We start from the raw sequence: 22119 nt of genomic DNA on the forward strand, positions 1-22119 counted from the left end.
TGCCCTTTACCCATACATAGGCTGTTAATGGCTTTATCATCTGAATCTATTAATTTGCACCTTGGACACCTTGTGCAAACCTCACATTCTGGAGGTGACAGCACAATTCATAACAAAGCAATAAAAAGGCAAAAAACATTCCTCGAAAAGCAACAAGGCAGGAATTCTGGCACAGGAAGACCTAAACTATTCAGAAGAACCAATGATTCAGAACATACATTTTGGTTATACTTACATCCCTGATACAGGCATCAGGAAGAAAAATCTTGTTCAGGGAATCTCTGAACAGGCAAATTTCCTCTCACCTTCCATAAGCCCAGAGCCCAGAGTTGTATACTGTGCAGCAATGAAGTAGCCTGTCAAATGGCATCAAACAAGAACTAAGATGACTTTTACCTTTCTCATGCTGCTCATGAATCATCTGGAACTAATGGGTGAAAGTATGACTAACTCGGCCTTTAATAACTGTACTTCAAATCTTCCTGATCAATGTAAAAACAGTGGTAAAAACAGCATGAGGAAGGATCAACACAGCTTTCAGAAATCTGTCAGACCATTTCAGTACTTTTTGTTTTATACTCTGAGATTTCTCCCCTCAGTTATACACCATACTACTTAGATTCATTAGTGGTCATGCAGTGCTAAGAAGCCATGTTTGTTTTCAGTGCCAAGAGTAACCACCAAAATCAGAGACACTGTTGATTACTTCAAATTAAAAAAACCCACCAAACTAAAATAGAACAAAGATAACGAAATGAAGTTTGACTTGCCCCAAAATAAACCAAGTACTTTTTAAATTCTGAATTTATTTTGACAAATCTGCAAGAAGCATTATCAATTGAGTGAACAGTATTTTAAAAGGATAGAGATTTTATTAGCTGTGTATTTTCTTACAACTTTTACATTTATGTCTACAAAGAAGGATTTTTTCCTAGTCTCTCACTAGCATGCAAATTTCTACCAGAATCGAGTTAACACACATAATAGCATGAAAAAAATATTTCTGAAGCAGGGTAGCATTCATTTTTGGGGGGGGGGGAGTGGGAAGGGGGGGTGGGCAGGGTGTTCCCCCACTGCAAGTAAAGAAGACATTTTTCACAATTGCTAAGCAAACAAGAGAAAGTCCATTTGAATCTTCAGACTCTTCACAAAGACTCTTGGTTAATGGTACTGGTCTAAAAAGCAGGTAAGCCATATAATTTTACAAGAAGCAACCCGCTGAATCCTTCAGCAAACACAGCTTGGCAATCTATCTTCAATTCAAAATAATGAGGCGGCAGGAGCGTGATGGAGAAATAAGTCTTCAAAAACATCATGTAAGGGAATCCAGCTGTGCTTGTATAGTTTCCAGCTATTTAAAGGAACAAAAAGAGAGAAAAAAACCTCCACTCATAAAATGTTGTTTAGAAACATGCAAACAGAAATATCCAATATCTTCAACTACGCATACCAAATGTATTTGCATACCAATATAAAAATCCTGTACTCATGAATATTTGTTTTTACATGAAGCTATTAGAATTCATTGCTGCAGTTTAAATATTCAAATTTTAAAGAAACAGTTGTCTAAATACTACCTCTTTAGCATGCACAGATGTTTTCCTGTGAATTTCCAATGCATAATAAGGAAAAAAAATAAGAGAGTTCATTTTGACTGGATTACAAGGCTAGCATCTTGACTGAAGATGTAACACAAAGATGCTCTTTCCAGAGAGACCCCCACTGTTAATCATCAGCTACTCCTCCTGATCTAACTGCCAGGTATGCTTACAGTGACCCAAGCCCTGCCTTCCAAAGTTGAATGCACAGGCTCTTCTTGAAAGGGCTTTATGTAATCAAAGAAATCTAACAGCCTTAATTTAAGTTGGATCCCTTTTTTCCAGTTTTATTAGATTTAATTCATATAGGCAACACTTCCTGCTGAGCAGCATAAGCTGTTTACAAAGAAACTATAATATTGTAAAATCTACAGACCTTGTTGTAGAACTCAAACAGCTCTTGGTGGCTAAATTCTACAAACACCTTCTTCAGGTTCTGTAAAAAAGAAAAAAGAAAACAAACAGATTAAAAAAAAGAAGGAATAAGGAAGGAATAAGCATACGCTTTTCTCCTTCTTCTTTCTATTCTATTCTTTTCCCTTTTTTTTTTCTTTTTGTTTAATTTTGTTTCATTTCGTTTCTTTTCTTTTTAGAATGAACTCCAGTAAATCAGAATATGAGATCAAAATACGTGAAAGAAAATGGTTAGTTTCCTTCCATTCACTACAATGTTCCTCATACATGTATATTTCATTTAAGTAAAGAATTCACATCTACCAGTATATCTATTCTCCTCCTGTGAAGAACAGTAATAAAATAATCAATGTAAAGGATTTAGTTACCTTATTTTTAAGTCAGACAAAAATGAAAGATTACATTCATCTTTCTCAGCAGTCCATCTGGTAAATACCATTTCACAGCGACAAAGTCAGTAGTGTATTTGATTGAACCGGCACAGCTATTAACGTACTGCACAGGCACAGAGCTGATACCTCCATTCATTAATCCAACAGTTCCAATCTTAGCATGCTGACACTGCTATAAGCATCCATGCAGATTCAGCCCAAGTTAACAATTAACACAACAGCTTCAAAGCAGTGCTTAAACACTAAAAAAACCCACAAAATAACACAACTGATGAAAACTACTGTAGATAAAAGAGATTGTGGCAATAATCATCCGCATGCATGTGCTGATGGCTGTGGAGATGGGGGTTAAATTAGAACTTCTGTCCTGCTTAACTTGCTTGCAGCCTGCTACCTTCAATCACAGTGCATATCTATCCATACAGTTCCTAGCCTTATTCCTTCTACTTCACTTTATGACTTTATTTATTTAAATTTCTATTTCTGCACATTCTCTTCATTTTTCTTAGATTTTTCAAGGCTTGGAGGCATTCCTGAGGATAAAAGCTGCACTTCCGTGAACACTAATGAGGCTCTGTGAAAGCTGAATCTGTGGACACCTCTACTCACAAAATATTATCAGCTGAAATAACGTACACACACCACGTTTCTTTAACTGGTACCAACTTCATGTATCACTTGGGTGAGTAGAAAAGCACTTATTTATCCACTCAGCTTAAATGAGCAAGGACACTTTTGCATACAGACAAGGCTGTGGGCCAGATTCTGTGTACTCATAGCATGCAAGTCTCAAGTTATGCCAAATAATGTCACTGAATTTGGCGTACCAAATGCACAAGACCAGCAGAAGCCCTGGGAACACAGTATAGGTACTGCCTGGTGCCTGCTCCTCAAAAGGAGCTGTAAGAGACACAGGAAAGAGATAAAATAACTGGGGCCAGCCTGTCTGGTGCAATTCCTCCTTCTCGCTCTGCAGAAAGAAGGATCCCTTCCAACAATTTCAGGACAGCTACAAAAGCCTAGAAAAGGACCAGTGATTTGCATGAGAGACCAATCTTCCCCCTCTGGGAAGGAACAATGCAATACTGTGAATCGTATGGCGAATACAAAATAAAACTACCAGGACAGCAGTTCTCTTTGCCATGACTCCAGCTGATCCTCCCTCCAAAGAGCATAATGCCGTGACAGGGAAGTAAAAGCATTTTTAAAGGCTTTCTAACAGCTAAGAAACAAAAAAGAAAGCAAACAAGGGGTTTTTTCAGAAGAGAAAGGGGGTAGAGGAAAGAAGAAAGATAAACTTATGGCAAAGGGATCTACCATTTCAGCTGGGACGTTTGTTAGGCATTTGACTTTCTAGAAGGATTTGGGCAACTGAATGGAAGGAATCAAAACTGCAAAGAAGACGTTCAGAACGAAAGGAATATATATATCTTGAAAGTTTATCACTCACAATTAATAGTTAGGGTCATTTCTAGAATGATTTCTGGAAGGGCAGTCTGTTGGATTTTGATACGACAGTTTTGCAGTGCCTCCAGAGAGGGGCAGAGAAAGACATCTGACCATCTGATCTCATTTCTCCGATCTTGATGTCTCATGCAAGATGGGCATGTTCTAATACTACTTTAGATCAGCAAGCACAATCAATTCTCTCTCTCTTTTTCTCTGCTAGTCTTTCATATTTTCTAACTACATTAATTACTGTTAGTTAAAAGATAGTGTATGCGAATGAAAGAAGTGCACGCCTTTTAATTCAGGTTCTCTTTACACTCAAAAAAACCCACTATGCTTTATGAACAGGATGAGATCTCTCGTCCCATTATTATTTAATAATCATACTCTGATAACTAGGACAAAAATTATGTTGGATTGTGGCAGGCAAATGTCTGTGGAGATTATAAGAAAGCATGCCATGCTAGGCTATGTTTCTCATCTGGGGTGGGAGTAAGAGTGTCAGCGGGAGAGAGGTGTAACAATCTTGTATGAAATATGTTGTTTATCTGCACTTAATCATCTGCTAAAACACATTTGTTTATATGTGTAAAAACCTAGTACATCTACTACAACACTTCAACATAGAGTAGCATCACAAAAAAAACCATGCAGAAGTATGGCACCAGTCAAAAATGTTATCTTTACTATATTGAATTTCTCACTAGCATGAGTCCCTTAAGGAAGGTGACAAATAATCATTATTATCTGGTCAGGAGTTCCTGTATAAACTACAAAAACACTATATCATAACCAGATCCATACAAAAAACCCCTACTTCTCAGGTGGCTGATGGTCCCCCATTTTTAGCTGAGATATCCATTATTCACTTACTTGCTTTATTCTGTGTGAACATAAACAAGTGCAATCAAAATTGTGTTCCACAGGACTAGGTTACCACCCAGTCCTTCAATTACTCAGTAAAATTGTCTTAAAAATTACTGTGTAGATAGAATATTGCTAAATCCCCCAGAGCAGGCTAATTCCTAATATACTAAATGGAATTTTACTCAGATAAGCATACAAAATTACAAACCCCAATAATATTTCAACCATAACTAAAACACAGGATGAAAAAAATCGCTTTCAGCTTACTTACTTAATTAAATGTCACTGTGTGCAGACAGAACCTCAACCTGTTTATGAAAAGTACAGCAAAGCTGACTTCTTTTATCTGCACATACAGGTTTTCAGATGTTGCCTCTGATCTAGTATGTGTTTCCCAGATGTAAATAAGAAACCAGCAATTTGCTGGATGTCTAACTTCTTTTCTTCTTTTTATCAAGTGTATAATTCTTTTTTCCTCTTTCCTCTATAAATTTCTTCCCATTCCTCATCTTCACACTACTCTCTCCCCCATTTCTGGCATCCCATTTTCTCTTAGCTGTTATCATCTTCATGTGAAAGAAAACTAAACTGAATTTATTCTCATTGTCACACTTTGTCACTCCAATAATTTTTCTAATTACATCCCAAATTTTGTTGCTGTGCCAGTGTTAAGTCCTAGCTCCTACTCTTTAAGAGTTTTAGCCTTGAGGGTGGCAGTTTCATAGCATCAGAGAAATATAGCCGAGCATGCTATTGTTATGAAGACAAAGAAATCTCTAAAGTACCAAACGTTCATTCTTTGGGCTGCTTTGAAAACACAGAGAAAGGCTTTTTGTCTGATACAATACCCATGAAGGGTGGCAGGGATTGCACTGGAGCAATATGCTTATTGAGCATAGCTAAAGAGTATGTGCAGCATGTTAGCTAAATAAAGTTGCAGTTAAGTTTAATGTGTTCATCTACTGTAAAACATGACAGAGCACTGCATTTACTACTGGACAGGTCTGTGTGAATTGCAGGTGTCACCAAGAAAAATCTTTATATCCCCCGAATTCACTGCAAGGAATATGGTAATAAGCTTTCTGAAATGAGTGGTTTAACATGTTTGGCCATGTATTTTAAGTGTTAAAATTAGATTCTAGTGCCATTTTGCCTTCATACGTCTAGATGAAGTCTGATTTCATTCCACCTCTTCTCTCACCTCAGGGTTGTATCAATTTACAACTTACAGCCTCCTGAGAACTGTGAAATTCTAATAAGTTTAACTGATTAGGGTTGTTTTCTCCCCTTAAGTATCTTCTCACTTACTGTCTGGTATTATTTTAAAAAATATAACATCTTCATCAGCCTCTAAAACCAAATTTCCTTTGAGGGTAGAAGGGGGGGCAGGGAAGAGGAGAGAGAAAAGAGAGGAAAATGAAGATAAAACCTCTGTATTCCCAGTCAATATTAATATGCTATCCTGTCCAAAACAACCATTCTGAATGTCTGGCTAATTCTACAAAATAGCCACAGTCATTTCATATACACTTAGCTTACAATCACCACCAAACAATTAGGCAAATTTTTAGCTGCACATGATCATCAGCATAAAATGATGAAGATACAAGTATACAAGATGTGTAAGAGTCTCCAATTTCCCATTATCTCGGCTAACTATTTTAAACATGAATACCTTCCTGGTGCAAAATGTTTCTGTGGAAACCAAGCAAAAAATGTCTCCTTAAAAGACTTCAGAAAGCAGAGGCAAATTTCTGGTTATAACCAAAGGACTGGGTTTTGCTTTTAGGGGTTGGTTTGGTTCCTTGGTCGCTTGGTTGGTTTGGTTTGTTTTACAGTGGGGATGTTTATTTGTTTGGTAGTGTTTTGTTGGTTTTTTTAATACAGTGCTCTAGATATTCCTTTCAATGTACTACTGCAAAAGCCTTATTACTAATGACAGAGTTTTGCAACCTTACCTATTACACAGCTATTCCACACATTTAAGTCCCCAACCCCATGTGTAAGCATAGAGTAATGCACCAGAAGTTATAAATAAAAGCCAAACTTCTGGCTTTAAAGCTAACTTTAATACAAAAAACTGATATTGCTGTTCTCCACTGCAAAGCTATCACTATGTCAGTGATGTTGAAAAATAAATGCCAAGTATTTTGAAACAAAGATGGAGTGATAGGCTGGTTTATATACCTAAAAGTCTACTGATAATGATAATGTTCTGTGGCTGAGCACATGTAAAAAAATACAGTATATCCAGCAAAATTTATTAATAGTAACTAAGTGAAGCAACATATATCCCAGTCTTCATATTCTCTAGTATTACCTTTAATACTATCTTGAGCCACATCTCCATTAGGGTTGAGAGAAGAACATTTTCACATTTGCTATTCATTCTCCAATTTATTCCTATTGGACATCCTTAAAATCTCAGATGTAAGAGAAGGTGGACAACAAAGCTAACCAGTTTATGAACAAATTAAGATTCATTCCTAAACAGACCCCAGTTGATTCTTAATAGCCTACATTTCCCTCTGGACCTATCCATTTCTGTGCTACATTAATTCAGACTTCCTTTAAACTTGCTTGGAAAACTGTGCATTCACCTAGGCACTTAAAACTTACAGCCCTTTTTCTATTTGTACCTCATAGAATTTATCAAAAAGTTTGAGCTGCTTGGTCAGGAAGATGAATTTTAAGAAGAGCATATGCATTAAAACAGACCAGCATCTCTCAGAAGCACACCTGTTTCTTAACTCTCTGCACATAAGAGATAGTAATTAAACTTCTTCATATTCTTACAGCTGTAGATGGATGTAATTCAGCTCAGGGATTCAGCAAAACACAGGGAGTTAAGTACAGACTAATATATTCCTAATTAAACTTCTTTCACATCACCAAAAAATGTGACCTTCAAACTTCTTTCTTTTTCCAAGCTTATTTCCATTTGCAATACCAAATTATTATTTTTGTAGAGAAAAAAACCCATGTTTTATGACTGAATTACATGCGTTTCAAGTTCCAGTGTGCAACTGTTATAAAATGTAAGATACCAATCCACTCATTTCCTGACCAATATATCAACATCTAGTTTGTAAATGTACCGCATTCTAACTTTCAAAGTTGCATTTTTTTTTCATATAAGCTTAAGAAATTCAAATTCCCTGTGGATTCAGGGAGATCAAGATCTGCATCATACTAAAGATGTCTTTCCCTCTCTTTGCAATCTCTATGTAAGTCCCCTAGCCAAAGCTCTGTGTTGATTCCTGAGATCTAACCAACATGTTACTGGAATTGATGGAGATACGTACAGATAAATCTTTAATCTCGCTCCAGCAGATTCAGGATCATTTAAGCACATTTTCATGGAAACTGGTGAGAATAAATTTATTGCCCAGTCTGGTAGTAAGGCAACAGACTTGGCAGGCCTTTGGAGACCTGCGGAAGACCTGACATACTCCCAAACTGCAATAAGAAATGTCAGTCATTACCATTTTCATTCCTCCTGTTTCCCTCCATCCTCACAAAAATATCCAGTACTGGCTGGCTGAACTGATGCAAAACTAGAGACAGGAAATGGGACACAACTGCTAAAAAGACACATAGGCTGGGAATATGACAGAGCATTAAAGGCAGACTGGTCCCTTTCTTCACAGTAGGTAAGAAAAATGTTTTTAAAACTGACAGAATTATCTGGGAAAAGAACCCAAAACTACAGTTTTCATCTCAGTACACCTTTTCAGAGTAAATACCATCTTGCTAAAGAAAATAAGAGATAGAAAAGCACTGTTTTTTCCAATAGCTGTATCCAGGCAAAGGGTTCCTAGGAATTTACATTCCTATAAATACCATCATTATATTGGTTTTAATGATTCTTTTGCATGGAAAACCTCTCAAAACCAGAAATCCAGAGATGAGGGTTGGCACTTCTGTGCAGATTATGTTAAAGACACTTTTAGAAAACCATCACAGTGAACAAACTCGCTTTTTGGAGAAATGGGTGGCAGATGTGCATCAATGCATGCCTATCACTTAAAAGCATGTCTTTTACAGTGATACTTCCATGTATGTTGCACCTACAGAAAATGGCTCATAGAAGATCTATTGAAAGGCTGACTTGCTTTATGTCAGTTCTGTATCTTGTATTTACCCTCACATGCCCTTTCCTTCTTTGAAGACAACTATACACACTGCTCAAGCTCCTGACTGATTCCTAGCTAGACTCCACATGGATTCAATCACCAACAGCAAAAAGCATCCATCCACACAAATATCACTATATTCTCAGGACTCAACAGCAAAACATGCATAATTTCCAACAACAGTATATCCAACAAAAGTGTTTAAAAATCGTTTAATATACTGAAAGGTTGCCACAATTACTAAGAATGTCACAGATTAATCTGAGGAACACAGGTCCTAATAATCATTAAGTTCCTGTTTCATCTCTCACCTAATTTTCCGAATTATACTGTAGTCCAAATACTGCAGAAAGCTCTCTGAAGAAGCAATCTTACTAAAAATTTAAAAAAAAAAACAAACAAAAAACCACTCTTTCTTCCTATTAAATTTCACTGTATCAAGTTTGGAAAAAAGAGTTCATGGGAAATCACATACACCCTAATTTTTGCATATTGCTTATACTGTCTGTAACTATCAAAATACTTCTTCTTTAGTCAGAACTGTACTGTGATAACTGGTTTTATTCCTCAGAAGTAATTAAATTCTTATCTTTCCCATTTTGGTACATCTCATTCGTCACAGAACTTAAGATATTTTAAAAATTAAGTTTAGGAACACTGCAAGGAAAACTAGGCAGTTTTGACTCTGTGTTTCTTTTATCTCCACTAGGGCTAGCATGTAAGTCTTCAAAAACCATGAAGACCCCTGAGTTCAGATTTCTAAAGATAGCTTACAACAAAACTGACACAACAATGTTACATTCACCTTGAATGATAAGAAATTCACTTTTCTTATTATTATTGTATTCACAGATAACCTCTGCTGAAGAAGGCATAAGCATGCTGGTACCAGAAATGCTTTCAAGCTTTTCTGACCTCACATGTTCACCAGATTTGATCACAGCCCTATTAATTTTTAAAAACAACATATCAAAAAGATGTCACGTAGCTATAGTTGTGGAGTATTTTCTCTATTGCAATCAGAAAATAATCAAATTCAAGGAAACTAACAGAACTGAGTGTAAATATTAAGCGCAACATTAGCCTAGTATTGGAATTCACAATTTAAGATTATGAGCTTAAATGGCAAACATTGCACCTTGGGTGTCTTGGAACACCAAAGCTCAGCCTACAGCATCAAAGGCAGACTGAGAAGTATTTGTATCTAGATATACAATGGTCAAAACATCCTACAGCAAGATGAGCAGCTCAACACCATGTACAGAGTTTTTTAAAGAGCTTCTCACACAGCTTGCTTGCAGCTGAGGTAATTAACCTGGAATTACAAAACCTTTATGTTCTAATCAGTTACATATCTAATACTGGGTATGAAGCAGGACTTAGAGGAAGCTCAAATTGTGATCCTAACCACTCAGGAAGCCACCCCTTTGTTCTCATCTAAAAGCCAGATAAAACCTCCTTTGTCCAAAGAAGAAACCTGGGTTGTTATCATCTGCATCCATATCTAGAGATACAGATGAGACAGAAATACTATATGGTGAAGTCATGCAGATGACTAACATTTTAAGAAGGTTTTATACCTCCATTTAAGAATGGAGGAAGCTGGCATCTTTTTGAATTATTAGGTTCTGAGCCTACCTGGTTCAGTAAGAAACTGCAATGCTGTATTGTATTACCACAAAAAGCCATTCTTTCTGCATCAATGGAATACCTGAAAGTCTCTATTGTTTCTACTGAGGCACAAGAAAAAAGGTTGGATAAAAGATGCCAGCAGTGAGAAGAAAGATCTAAGGAAGCTCAAATCCACATGAAATCAATGTAACTGATGTGAAAACACCCTTTCAAAAATCTGCTTAAATATTTACAAAATGTCGAGATTAGATAATTTGTAAATTAGTTCTTTTTGTTTGAAATGGGTCACTCGGAGTATCACCAATTTGGATTTTGGTAGGTAGACCAGCAAAGATAAAATGTTTGGGGCTTTTTTTTTTCTGTGCTAAAAGGATGTTAGTGGCTGTCAGTGAGTATGTTTTTGATCTCCAGTGGGCAAATCATTCCAGCAGCTAGCAACTGGGGTCTTGCACACAAATCTCAGCTGTTGAGAAACAGGGAAGTCATGCAGGAATGAGGGATGTCTAGTCCCCAGCAGGATCAAAGCCAGAACTCTTAGGAAATAAGGTTGTTTGTAAGGTAATGTATATTTTATCATTTTAAAAAATTTATTTATTTTTATGAGAAAGTCACCTACTTACAATTTTTACTGTATTCTGAAGGCTGTAATATATCTACAGCTTTTGCTACTATGCTCACAATTTACAAATAAGTGGTGGTATCTCTTCCTTGCTGTAAGCAACCCAGCGAAGCCTTGAATCAGTGCTACCTGTTTGTATCTAGGACACACTGATATCAGAGTGCAAACAAAATTATGTTGCATCACAAGCCTGACCAAGTAAACACCAACATCTCTCAGGCAACATGCCACAGTGCAAAACTGGAAGAGGTCATTAAAACCAAAGTTTCTCAAATTAGACAAAAAAGCTTCTCCTTTTTACAAGAATTAGAAAAAGATTATGTGGTCTTTTCTCATTATGACTCCACAAAATTAACAGGAATGTGGAAACAACCATTTACTATGAAGCAATCAAGCAACAATTTTCTCTTACTTGTCACTGAAGATTACACCCAATCTAATGACACAAAACTAGCTATTTTGGATTTCAGACAATGGAATTTCAGCGATCTTGCTTTGTTACTTTTTCTAACAAGTTACTTAAAGTTTGATGGAGTGGAGTGGTGTGAATTCTCACTGCTTACTGAAAACTGGACAAAGTGCTAAGGATAAAAAGTACAAGTTCTGTGTGTTTTCACATACATCAAAGATGAAATGAGATCTCTCAACCACAGTGTCCTTCAAAGCCAGACTATGAACATAAGTGTAGAAGTAATATCCTCTTGGGAAAGAAAAAAAACAATTTTTGGCTAATATAAGCAATTCAAAAGAGGGTATCAAATCCCTTTTTATTTTCTTCAAGTCTGTGTGCTATCTAATTACAGTTCATAGAGGTTGCTTTAAAAGAGAGTGAGCAATATGAAAGCATACAGTACTAGATTTGGATTATTTTAGAGATGGCAGGAGCACAATCCAGTACTCAGGCTGGCTGCAATGCTTTCAATAATTATCAAAACCAAGATACTTTTTATGCTTCTCTCTCAAAATGAATGTGTTTAGCTCCAAATTAATTACATTTTTCTCTTTCAAGACATCACTGCATGATGCAAAACTAAAATGGTAGAGCAAGGAATAAAAAGTGCATGAGGTGTAATCTTTTCACAAAGATAGACACAAGATTAATATTTAAACTAAACTTAATGTCTTTTTTATCTTTTTAATATATGAGTTCTTCAAAGGGAAAAATGGAATAGTAAGATGTTACAGGTCAGTTTGCAAATACTATTTTCTTAGAATCATACATCATTAATGTTGGAAAAGACCCCCAAGATCATTGAGCCCAACGTTTGACCAAACACCACCATTCCAACTAAACCACAGCACTAAATGCCATATCCAGTCATTTCTTGAACACTTCCCCTACCACCTTTCTGGGCAGTCCATTCCGGTGTTTAACAACCCTTTCCAGGACAAATTTCTTCCTGATGTCCAACATGAACCCCCTCCCCGGAACAGCTGGAGGCCATTTCCTCTTGTCCTGCTGCTACTTCCCTACCTTTCTACAACCTCCTTTGACGTAGCTGTTAGTAGCAAGGCAGTGTCCAGTTGCATTCAAAGTGTAAAACTGGTCACTGAAAAGCAGAAAAATGAACTAGAAAAACAAATGGGTAACAGCTGCACTGGTGAACCAGAAAGACAGCCTGATGATCCTAGTCAGGATCAAGGTGACAGCAGTCTTTATGAAAGAGCATATTAAGGGTATCTGTGCTTTCTTACTAGTGTGGCAGAATTAACAGCTGAACACACACTAAAGGGAGAAGCCACTGGATTCCAGGTATGAGAAATGTTTTGTGTCAGTTGAAGAAAGTAATTCCAAAACCCTGCAAAGAAGATTGAATTGCATAAATTGCAAACCAGTTTCTTTAATGAGAACAAACAGCCTAACACACTTGAGAGTATTATTTTAAAAGGATTAGAACACTATTGTGAAAGAATTAACGCTATCTGGATTGTTTTGTTTATCTTGGAGATAAACAGGTTGACTGGTTTACAACCATAAACTAGGCAGAACTCTGTGGTCAGGCAAAGGTTCTGTGGGATCAGAGGCTGCCTAAGAAATACACAGATCCAACAGTTGATTTGCCAGTTGGCAATCCACTTCTCAAACCGATAAACTCAGTACTTGGGGTTTTGTGGCATTGGTCTTGCTAAACCTGAAGTCTACAGAGATACGAAGTTCTAGAATGCAATAACAAAGCCTGATACTACAAGAGAAAGGGTCAACTGAATAAACTGCGTATCTGTATCACCAAGAACTTTGATAAATATTCAAAGTGAGTTTTTTTATTTGAACTAAAATATTTCCCCAGTAGTTGTTCATATTTTCTGTGAGTTGAAAATACTGAAATGTGAAAACACATGGGAGGTCAAAAGCTGCAAGCCATTTAACATTAGCTATCCTTGGTACAACAGTGAATGAAGATCCAGAAAGACTTTCCATTCCTTTTTTCTTCTGGGAAATAAAACTCTCCTTTCTGAAATACACCCTTCAAGATTAATATGTGAATGACCCGAGATTCTTATCTTAAAACATACTCCATTTTAAGAAGAAGAGAGGGTTTTACCTGCACTAGCAAAAACACAGCCATCAGCCACAGTGATTCTCCTCTGTTCAGCACTCGTAATGCTTCATTTGAGACACTGCATCCAGTCCTGTGCAGCCCCAGTACATGACAGATGTTCGGAAAATGGGGGGAGTTGATCTGAATGGTTATCATCTGGATGAACCAGATGTGAAAAGACACTAGAAGAAGGTTTGCTTAGTTTGTAACAGGGTTAAGAATGGGGAACCAATCTAACTGCAGTCCTACTGTCCTGGGGTAATCCCTACTGTTATTGTATTCCATATCTATCTGTGCTCAGAAATTGTCACTGAATCTTTAAGACCCTACAAAGAGAACGCTGCAGGGGAGTGTGCTATTGCAGGTGCTTTTACATTCATCTCTTGCAGGTGGTTTCCTGTTTTTTTCCACATGGTATTTGCTTCACTGGCTGGTCTTTACTTAAGCAGAGATTTTCTCCATTTTGGGTTCTCTTTTCATTTGTGTTTTTCTTTTTTGCCATCTCGGAGAGGCTGCAGTAGGGGTTTTGGGCCGCCCTGAGGAGGATTCTGCAGGTGCCTGCCCACAGTGGAAGCCCTGGCCAGCAGCAGCGCAGCGGCCCCGCTCCGGCCCGAGTCTCCGGTGCCTGAGCAGCAGCGCCCGGCCGGGGACAGAAAACACCGAGTGCCCCGGGCCGGCGGCTTCGCCTGCCGTGCCCGCCCTGCTGGGCCCTCTGTGGGGAGGCTGCCGGCCCTGGAGGAGCCGTCAGGTCTTCGTCTGCTGCTGGAGCTGCTCCGTGAGCTCCTGCCTTCCCGGGAGGGACCTGATGCCATCTTGTCCCTTGGTCCTACAAGCCTGAGGCTGTCCCTGCTGGGCAAGGTCTCAGGAAGGGCATTTCCGGCATTTCGGGTCTCTGTCCATGTGGATCATGAGTTTGTAGCAGTTTGCTATCTAGCATTTATGTACTGTTACCGTTTTTATTCTTGTTATTTATTCATTAATTATTTCTAAACTATTGTTTTTTCACTTATATCTGCTGGTATCTCATTCCTTACTGGTGGGAAGGGATTAGTTGGAATCAAGGACAAAGTCACTCATTTCAGAGTGCCCACCTCTTCAAACTGTCTCAAATCTCTACACCTACATGTAACAATTTTAGCATTAAAATGTACCTCTGTGACAGGTGATTTTTATTTATCCTGTTAAATACTAGAGATCTGATCTGTTTAGGGAGTTCACCTCATAACAAAGAATGATGTTTAGCAACAAATAATAACCATCCCTTAGCTGAGGAATTCACGAGAAGTACCATTTCGATCCATTCATGAGCATTCAATTTCTTCAAGTAATTCTCATAGGGAGTTGATCCAAATGACATCCCTAAAAGTTGGCAACCATACCTTTTAAATGGCCACTGATCTTCACTCTTAAAAGACCTAGATCTGGATGCACAAGTAATTTTAATAGATACTGACTGTTAAGCAGTGAGATGAGCCAGAAAGATGATCTAGGTAACTTTGCAGGAGGCCAGTGAAGTTCACAAGAGACAAGGCTGTTGAATAGTCAGTCTTGTGATCTGAACACCTACTGGCCTCCTGTGGTTTATCACCACCAGTTTAAAAGTGCTGAAACTGGACTGTGATTAAAGTATTCCAGCACAAACTTCAATAGCTCTGAATGAAACATGCATACAGAGCAAGTATAAGAGTGAATACCCAAAAGGGTCCAGAGCTCTTGGATAAAATTTGCCACTATTACTCAGCTACACCTCTAGATACTACCATTCAGAGCATTACTGGGCCATAAGGCTCTTGGTGTAGAGGCAAAATGCTATGGTCAGATAATACAAGGAGATAGATTACCTTCAACTGCTAAAATGCATTTAATAGAAAGTCAATACCTTAATTTTGCATTAGTGGTTGCATAGCCCATTCTCTCAGAATCTAAGACAGCATAAAAACGCAAGGCTGGCATAAACTGTATTAGCTGCATATATTCTAGTTAATGTGACAGAATGGCTATCTTGTACCCAACATTACAATTCTTCTGTGAGCAATCTGGCAGTGCAGAGATATAGTACTAATGATTGTGAAATCATGCCTTGACTCCATGGTGTTAACCTAATTGTGAAATTAGACTTTATTTATTTCACAGCTGGGTACTGACTGGCTATGAATTGAACTGAAAATGCTATTTACAGGCCAATATGTAGCAATACTTCCAAGCAAACAAGACTGAAGGGGTGAAGACAGATATCAAAATGGGGATGTAAATTACCTTGCTGAATGCTCTTACTCAAAAGCTGCCTGGAATATTTCACTACTCTGAAGCCATACCAAAATGAATTTCATAGGCCATTATTCAGATGATAATAATAATAACAATGGTTACTAGAAAATACTGTATTTTCTACACTACTCTTTAATGCAGCATGGCATCATCTCCCTAATGTTGCAGTTGCCTGTACAATACATTTGGCTAACACAGTTTTATGGAAACCAAGAAACACTGACAGAGATTCACATTCAAAACCTACACAAATTAATGAAATTTTAAGGCAATTTACTTTAGTTACTTCATAAAATCCCAGCATCCCACTGCTTCTAGTTGCTGACTACAAAAAGCTCTAAAATCTTCTCTAGTTGAGCAACTACAGCTGAAAGCACAAAATAATGCAAGGATTTAAAAACTAAATTTAACTTTGTCACAAATCATGTTTCCTACCCTGACCACGGTGGTTTAAATGGCTTCACATCCAAGAAAATGTGTGAAATCAATTGTGATTGGGGATTACAAAGAAAGTAATTAGTTCATGCAGATCAATCGAGAAATCAACATAGACCTTAGAAAATGCAGACCTCAGGATCAAGAGTCTGCCAGAGTGGCTTCTGTCCAGCCCTGCCATCACTCTGTGTTCTAGCAACCAGGAGGAAAAGGCAGTCCTGCTTTTGCCATCCCTGTAATACCCAATTAGATGATACCTGGGCTTCAGTAACAGCCCGTCCCTGTATTTCTATGGCAAAAAGCAATTTCAATAGACTACAGTAACAGACCAACATAAAGCCCAGCTATTAAAAAAAATGTACCTACAATCAGCTTATTGCTATGGGATAAGGATTTGACCAGAGTGCTTCACTAATAACAGATTTTTTTTTCAAATATGTTTTTAAAAAGCCAAGTATAAAACTTAGGTTTTGCAGTGATAAAAACTCTCTGCTCCATCAGTGCAATAAATTTATTTAACATCTTTAATTTAAGCAAATATTAAGAATCTCTCACTCACTTGATGTTAAAGTCTCAAAGTATACTCAGTATTTTTGCCAGTATAGCTACTTCTCAGCAAACTGTAGTAAATGCTTTATTATTTGTGGGTTTGGGTTTTTTGGTTTTGGGTTGGTTTTTTTTTTTTGGGGGGGGGGGGGAGGTTTGTAGCTGCTTTCCAGTGAACTGCAGTGAACATGTTATTTAGGCTTTTTAATTTTTTTTTTTTTTTTGGGCCCCCTATCAGGAAGCCTATCCACACTAGATCAGAAATGGTTCCTTCTGCACTACCACTATCTAGTAGCAAAGGAAAAAAATCTTGCCCTAGAACCTCTGGGTAGATATTAGGTGCATATATGCAGCATTCATTACTTAAAATCTCATACTGTGTTCTTTAAAACATTTTTTTCACTTCAAGCTTTTTTGAATAACAGGGAGGAAAAATGTTGCAGCGGGGATTACTGCAACAAGTATATTTCAAACCAGGAGTCCTGTGGAAACGAAGTATATATGGACGGATTCTTGATAGCTGTTTCAGAGATGTTTATTTCCCCAGCCGCATGGCCGGGGCTCTGCCAAGGAACTGTTCCAGTCCCGGGACCCGAGGGTCCTTCTGCCCGTGCAGGGAACACAAACCAACCCATGGGAACGAGGCTGAGCAGGGGCAGGGAAACTCCGTGTCTGTGCCCTCAGGGCCCCTCTGCCAGGGCTCCACGGCAGGGGAGGAGACCCCAACAGAAAAAGGCACTCAAAATAAATAAACTCATTGTAGAGATGATTTCTAACAAAAATGAAATATGCTCAAGGGCATCCACATTTTATGTAAATGCTTAGCATGAAATTATTTTATTATGGTTAAGATAAATATCAGTGGACAAAAGTGGGGAATGGAACAGGGTAAAAGTATCAGTTTTTATTGTATTAATTCAACTAATACTACACCATTGTAGACTAGAAGAGCTACAATTGTGTACACAAGTGTATAAAAATGTACACAAATGAGCTTTCCAGCATCCCTGAGAATTTACCAAAGGCACACTACATTTGTTCACAGGTTTGTGTGTCGTCTGCAGCACAGCATGAGATTAGACTGGCTATACAGTCTAATGCTTTCTTGGTAAGTTTACCTAGCTCTGATGTTCAGTTCTCCCTTTTGCAGAAAGATGAAATGACTTGCCAAGACTTCCACTGACTTCATTTTCCTCTTGATCCGCAACACTAACAGCTGAAGTTTTAAAAGTGGCACTTCTGAAAAAACTTAGGAGACTGTAAGAGTGGTAACTTGCCTCATACATAATCTCCTACTAGAAGTTTATATTTTTTACTAGGAGTAAAGTGCAGATCTGTATAAATCAGTAAATTCAGTTTCCTCATGTTGTAATGAAGAGCTGTAACACCTTGATTCTTCAGACATTTTTATGTATTTTCAATCCAAATCTGGACATCTTTTGCATGAGAGATGATGTGAACTTCTATACTACCTAGATTCTACTTTCATAGTCCAACAGAAAGTGTTAAGTCACACGACGTATTTCTAAAAAAAACCCTCATCCCTACAATACAAAAAAGTTTCTATCAAAAATTTAAGTGAAACCTTATTTGAAAATTACTTGCTTTTCAAATAATCCAATTAATTAACACACAGGTTTTCGGCAAATCCGTTCATTTCAAAAGACAATTAATATCTCTGCACAGAACATTAAGTCTTACATGGCCATAGGAGCACCAACACTTAAGTTCAATACTGTACCATCTTGCTAGAGGGAAAATGTAGAGTAGTTCTTTTGTAAACGCTATTAAAAATGTATGAGATATTTTTTGGTTTGGAAAATTTAATTTTTTTAATCCATAACCCTTAAATGTCACACACACTGAAAACCCACACGCATTCTAAGCAAAGCAGATCAGAAGCAGGCAGCATATATTAATAACAATGGAGCTATTAGCATGGAATCAGAATGCCAGTCTTAACATGAGCAGGTCACATGTCTGTACAGCAAGCAGACTGACAGTACAAATTTTCTCAATATGCAAACCTTTTGTCCCAAACTACTTTAGTGAAAATTGTGACACTTGCATTTTATACAGTCAGGATAAAACAAGTAAGTGTCATTATTTTTTAACACATACCTGTATTTGGTTTTGCCCAAGTAGAACTGACAGAGAACAGAAAAAACAAATTAAATAGGGAAAAAATTACCATTAAACAAAACTAAGATAGAAAATGCATTTTTTTTTCCTGTATTAGAAATTATTTCAAAAAGAGACTTTGACACATGTTACAGGAATAACTAGTAATACTATGGAAGCTAGAGATACAATCTTGGAGAAGGAAGCCATTTTCATCATAGAATCACAGACTGGCTTGTGTTGGAAGGAACCCTAAGCGTCATCTCGTTCCAACCTCTCTGCAGTGGGCAAGGATGTCATTCACTGCATCAGGTTGCTCAGGAACCCATCCAACCTGGCCTTGAATATTTCCAGGGATAGAAAGTGCAACGGATTTTCTTTTTGCAATATCAGAAAATCAAAGAATTATGAAAAACACAGGCATATTTGATGCTTGACTCCATTCCTAATCCAAGTTGATCCTAAAGCCCTCTACAAACTTTTCAAACTTGAAATCACCTCAGTGGTCCAGAGAGAAACACCTTTTGTCATGTTCTGCTAACCAGAACTTCAATTCCATTTAAATTCCACCAATTTCAATTGATAATCACTCTTCAGACTTTCTCTTCTCCCTTTATGCATTTGCAGGTTAAGTATTTCAAACACTTTGGTACTGCTGTACAAAAGTCCTTGAAACTACCTCTTGAAACAGTGTGTCTGGCCCTCAAAAGTCGTCAAATACGAATTTATTTTTCACAGATCTACTTACATTATCAAAAGAACCCTTCTATCATGTGTTTAATTGACAACACAAACTTGGAAATACACTCTTGGTCATTAAAATTTTTGTTTGGTGTTACAGAATTAGACCAAACTGGGGCTTCAGTTTAATTCTATCTCAGAACTCAAAACCTGACGAATTCTCAAGCAAGTCACCCCATGGGTCAAAATGCCAGAAATTATGGAACTTAAAGATTTGGAATGAAAAATGTAAAGGAAATATGCCAGAAAAGTTTCCTTTAAAAGATAATTAGCTTTCCAGATTAAAAAATAAATAATACTTTCAGATTTCTTCTGTTTCACTGTGAACCCAATGGCTTTAAAGGCAGTATCTGTGCGTTCCCATCAGGCACCCTTTCAGAATTCAATTGGATTTCTTGAGTCTTATGTGAATTTGTCTATAAACCTCAACAGACCTCTATTCATAAGCTTGTCCCATCTTTCCTTAAATTCACATAAAAAGTTTGCAACCGCAATTTTGGGCACAGCTTTCCAAAGATTATTGTTTACATGACCATACCAACATTTTACCTTCAATTAAAAACACTTCCTAGTGTATCAGCTCAATTTATAAAGTTAGTATGAGTCAATGACAGTTGTATTGCTAATCTCTAAATGCCTTCCCTCCATCTGTTAATTGTCACGCCATTGTCAAATTGAGGGGAACATATTAAGTTGCTGCTTAAAGGTTATTTTGCATTTTATCCACTCAGCTTTAGAAAGATATTGTTTTATAATGCAATAACGAGGAATTTGCCTGAACTCCCAAAGCACTCTAACTCTCAATTCTGTTTTCTTCCACTTTTATTCCAGTTTCACTTTACTGAAGAATCTAGTTTTCTCTCTATACACAGAACTCTCCGTTTGTGAGGTCTTCCCTTCCTTTCAGGAAAAAAAACATGCTTAACTCCAGGAACACGCAAACTATGACTTTGAAATGTGAATGAACTTTAGAAAAGAATGATTTCCTGCTTTTAGTTCTATTTTCAAAAGTAAGAATCCATGTGAACAAAGAAAAAAATATTATGATGATGATTATTATGAAATTACATTGGTAATGAAACAGAATTATTGCTCACCATCAACCCTCTTGCAAACAGGCATTTTTTTCTACAATATTTTTTTCAACATCTGGATAATTCCTTCAATTTTAAATTCCCATTCCTGAAGTCCCCTTTTTTATAAAATGGTTGCTGTTCTTCAGAATTAAGAATTCCAGAACATTATATTATTTTTAAGTAAACACAAAGTACAGTCATTGATTCAATCGTAGCTTCTGCAGATTTAGTACATATTGTTTCTTCAACACTCACACTTTTCAAATTTAAGAACCCAATGATCCCTTTTTCTATCACATATTGGATAAAAATAAATGTGTTAACTATTAATAAAATTACAATTACAGTAAAAATACAAAAAATCTTATTCAGACTACAAAAAGGATGTAACTGATTTATTTTTTTGCTGCCAAAGTGCCTACTGCTTCTCTAGATGGTAAAATATTTTTACTTCCTTGCGCAACCCCCTTGTGCAAGGTTATCACTTCAATTCATCTACTCACTCCTTTTATTTCATTAAAATGTAGTCTGCTGCTCTACTGTAGAAGTTCCCAATCTGCTGCTAAACACTAGACTTTGCCTAAACATGCCTAAATATGCTTCAAGATTTCATACAGCTTTAGGTGACAGCAGATTAAAGTAAAAAAGGATTTCCACCTAGACAAATCTGATAATGACTTTCTATCGTTGTCAACTGTTTATCAGCTTATGTTAAAAGACAGCTGATTTCTATGCATATGCAACTGGTTAAAGCAGCATAGTTCAAGAGAGTTCAGCTGACATACTTTTATCCATAAGAAGCAAACTGGGTCATGTGAGTCAACTTTTCAAATCCACAACGACTTTCAGGCAGAAGAATGTAGCTGTATGTTATATTCTCGTAATAGCTTAGCCTCTTCAAACCATTACAAAGCTGGGTATGCATCTTTATGGTAGGAAGCACTATCCCAAAACTGAATGTGCAACAGGTTTTCTCTCTTCTACCAACATTTCAGAGTTTTTTCAATAAAAAAGCAACAACTTGTCTAAATTTAGTAAGTAAAAGAATTCATAGTTCTTGAAAAGCATTTAATCCCAAATACACTTTTTAGCACACAAAATACTTTTTAGAGCATTAATACTCATTAAATTGCTTTATGTTTTTACAACAATCAAGAACACTTTATTACTGGATTGGGGGTTGTTTTGTTTGTTGCAGGGGTTCTGTTTGGTTGGTTGGTTCTTTGTTTTAGAATCTAAGCAGCTAAAATTTTATCTAAAGGAATATGGGTAGACCCTTCAAATT

At 37.1% G+C, this 22119-nt stretch overlaps 1 protein-coding gene across 3 annotated transcripts in view; it reads right to left on the minus strand.

Annotated features, from left to right (window-relative positions):
- Positions 1-797: 797 nt before the first annotated feature.
- COMMD10 (COMM domain containing 10) overlaps positions 798-22119 on the minus strand; it is a 108775-nt gene continuing 87453 nt past the window's right edge. For 2 of the 3 annotated variants that reach the window (XM_082301382.1, XM_082301381.1), the window contains 2 exons: positions 1975-2034; positions 798-1351 (listed from right to left, as the gene is read on the minus strand). In XM_082301382.1, coding sequence (XP_082157508.1) covers positions 1313-1351; positions 1975-2034 — 99 coding nt within the window. In that variant the 3' untranslated portion in view covers positions 798-1312. Of the gene's footprint in view, positions 1352-1974; positions 2035-19017; positions 19044-22119 lie in introns of all 3 variants that reach the window. The other variant, XR_014227275.1, reaches the window with a different exon arrangement.

This window comes from Coloeus monedula, assembly GCF_965178545.1.
Source record: "Coloeus monedula genome assembly, chromosome: Z".
Taxonomy (NCBI): Eukaryota; Metazoa; Chordata; class Aves; order Passeriformes; family Corvidae; genus Coloeus; species Coloeus monedula.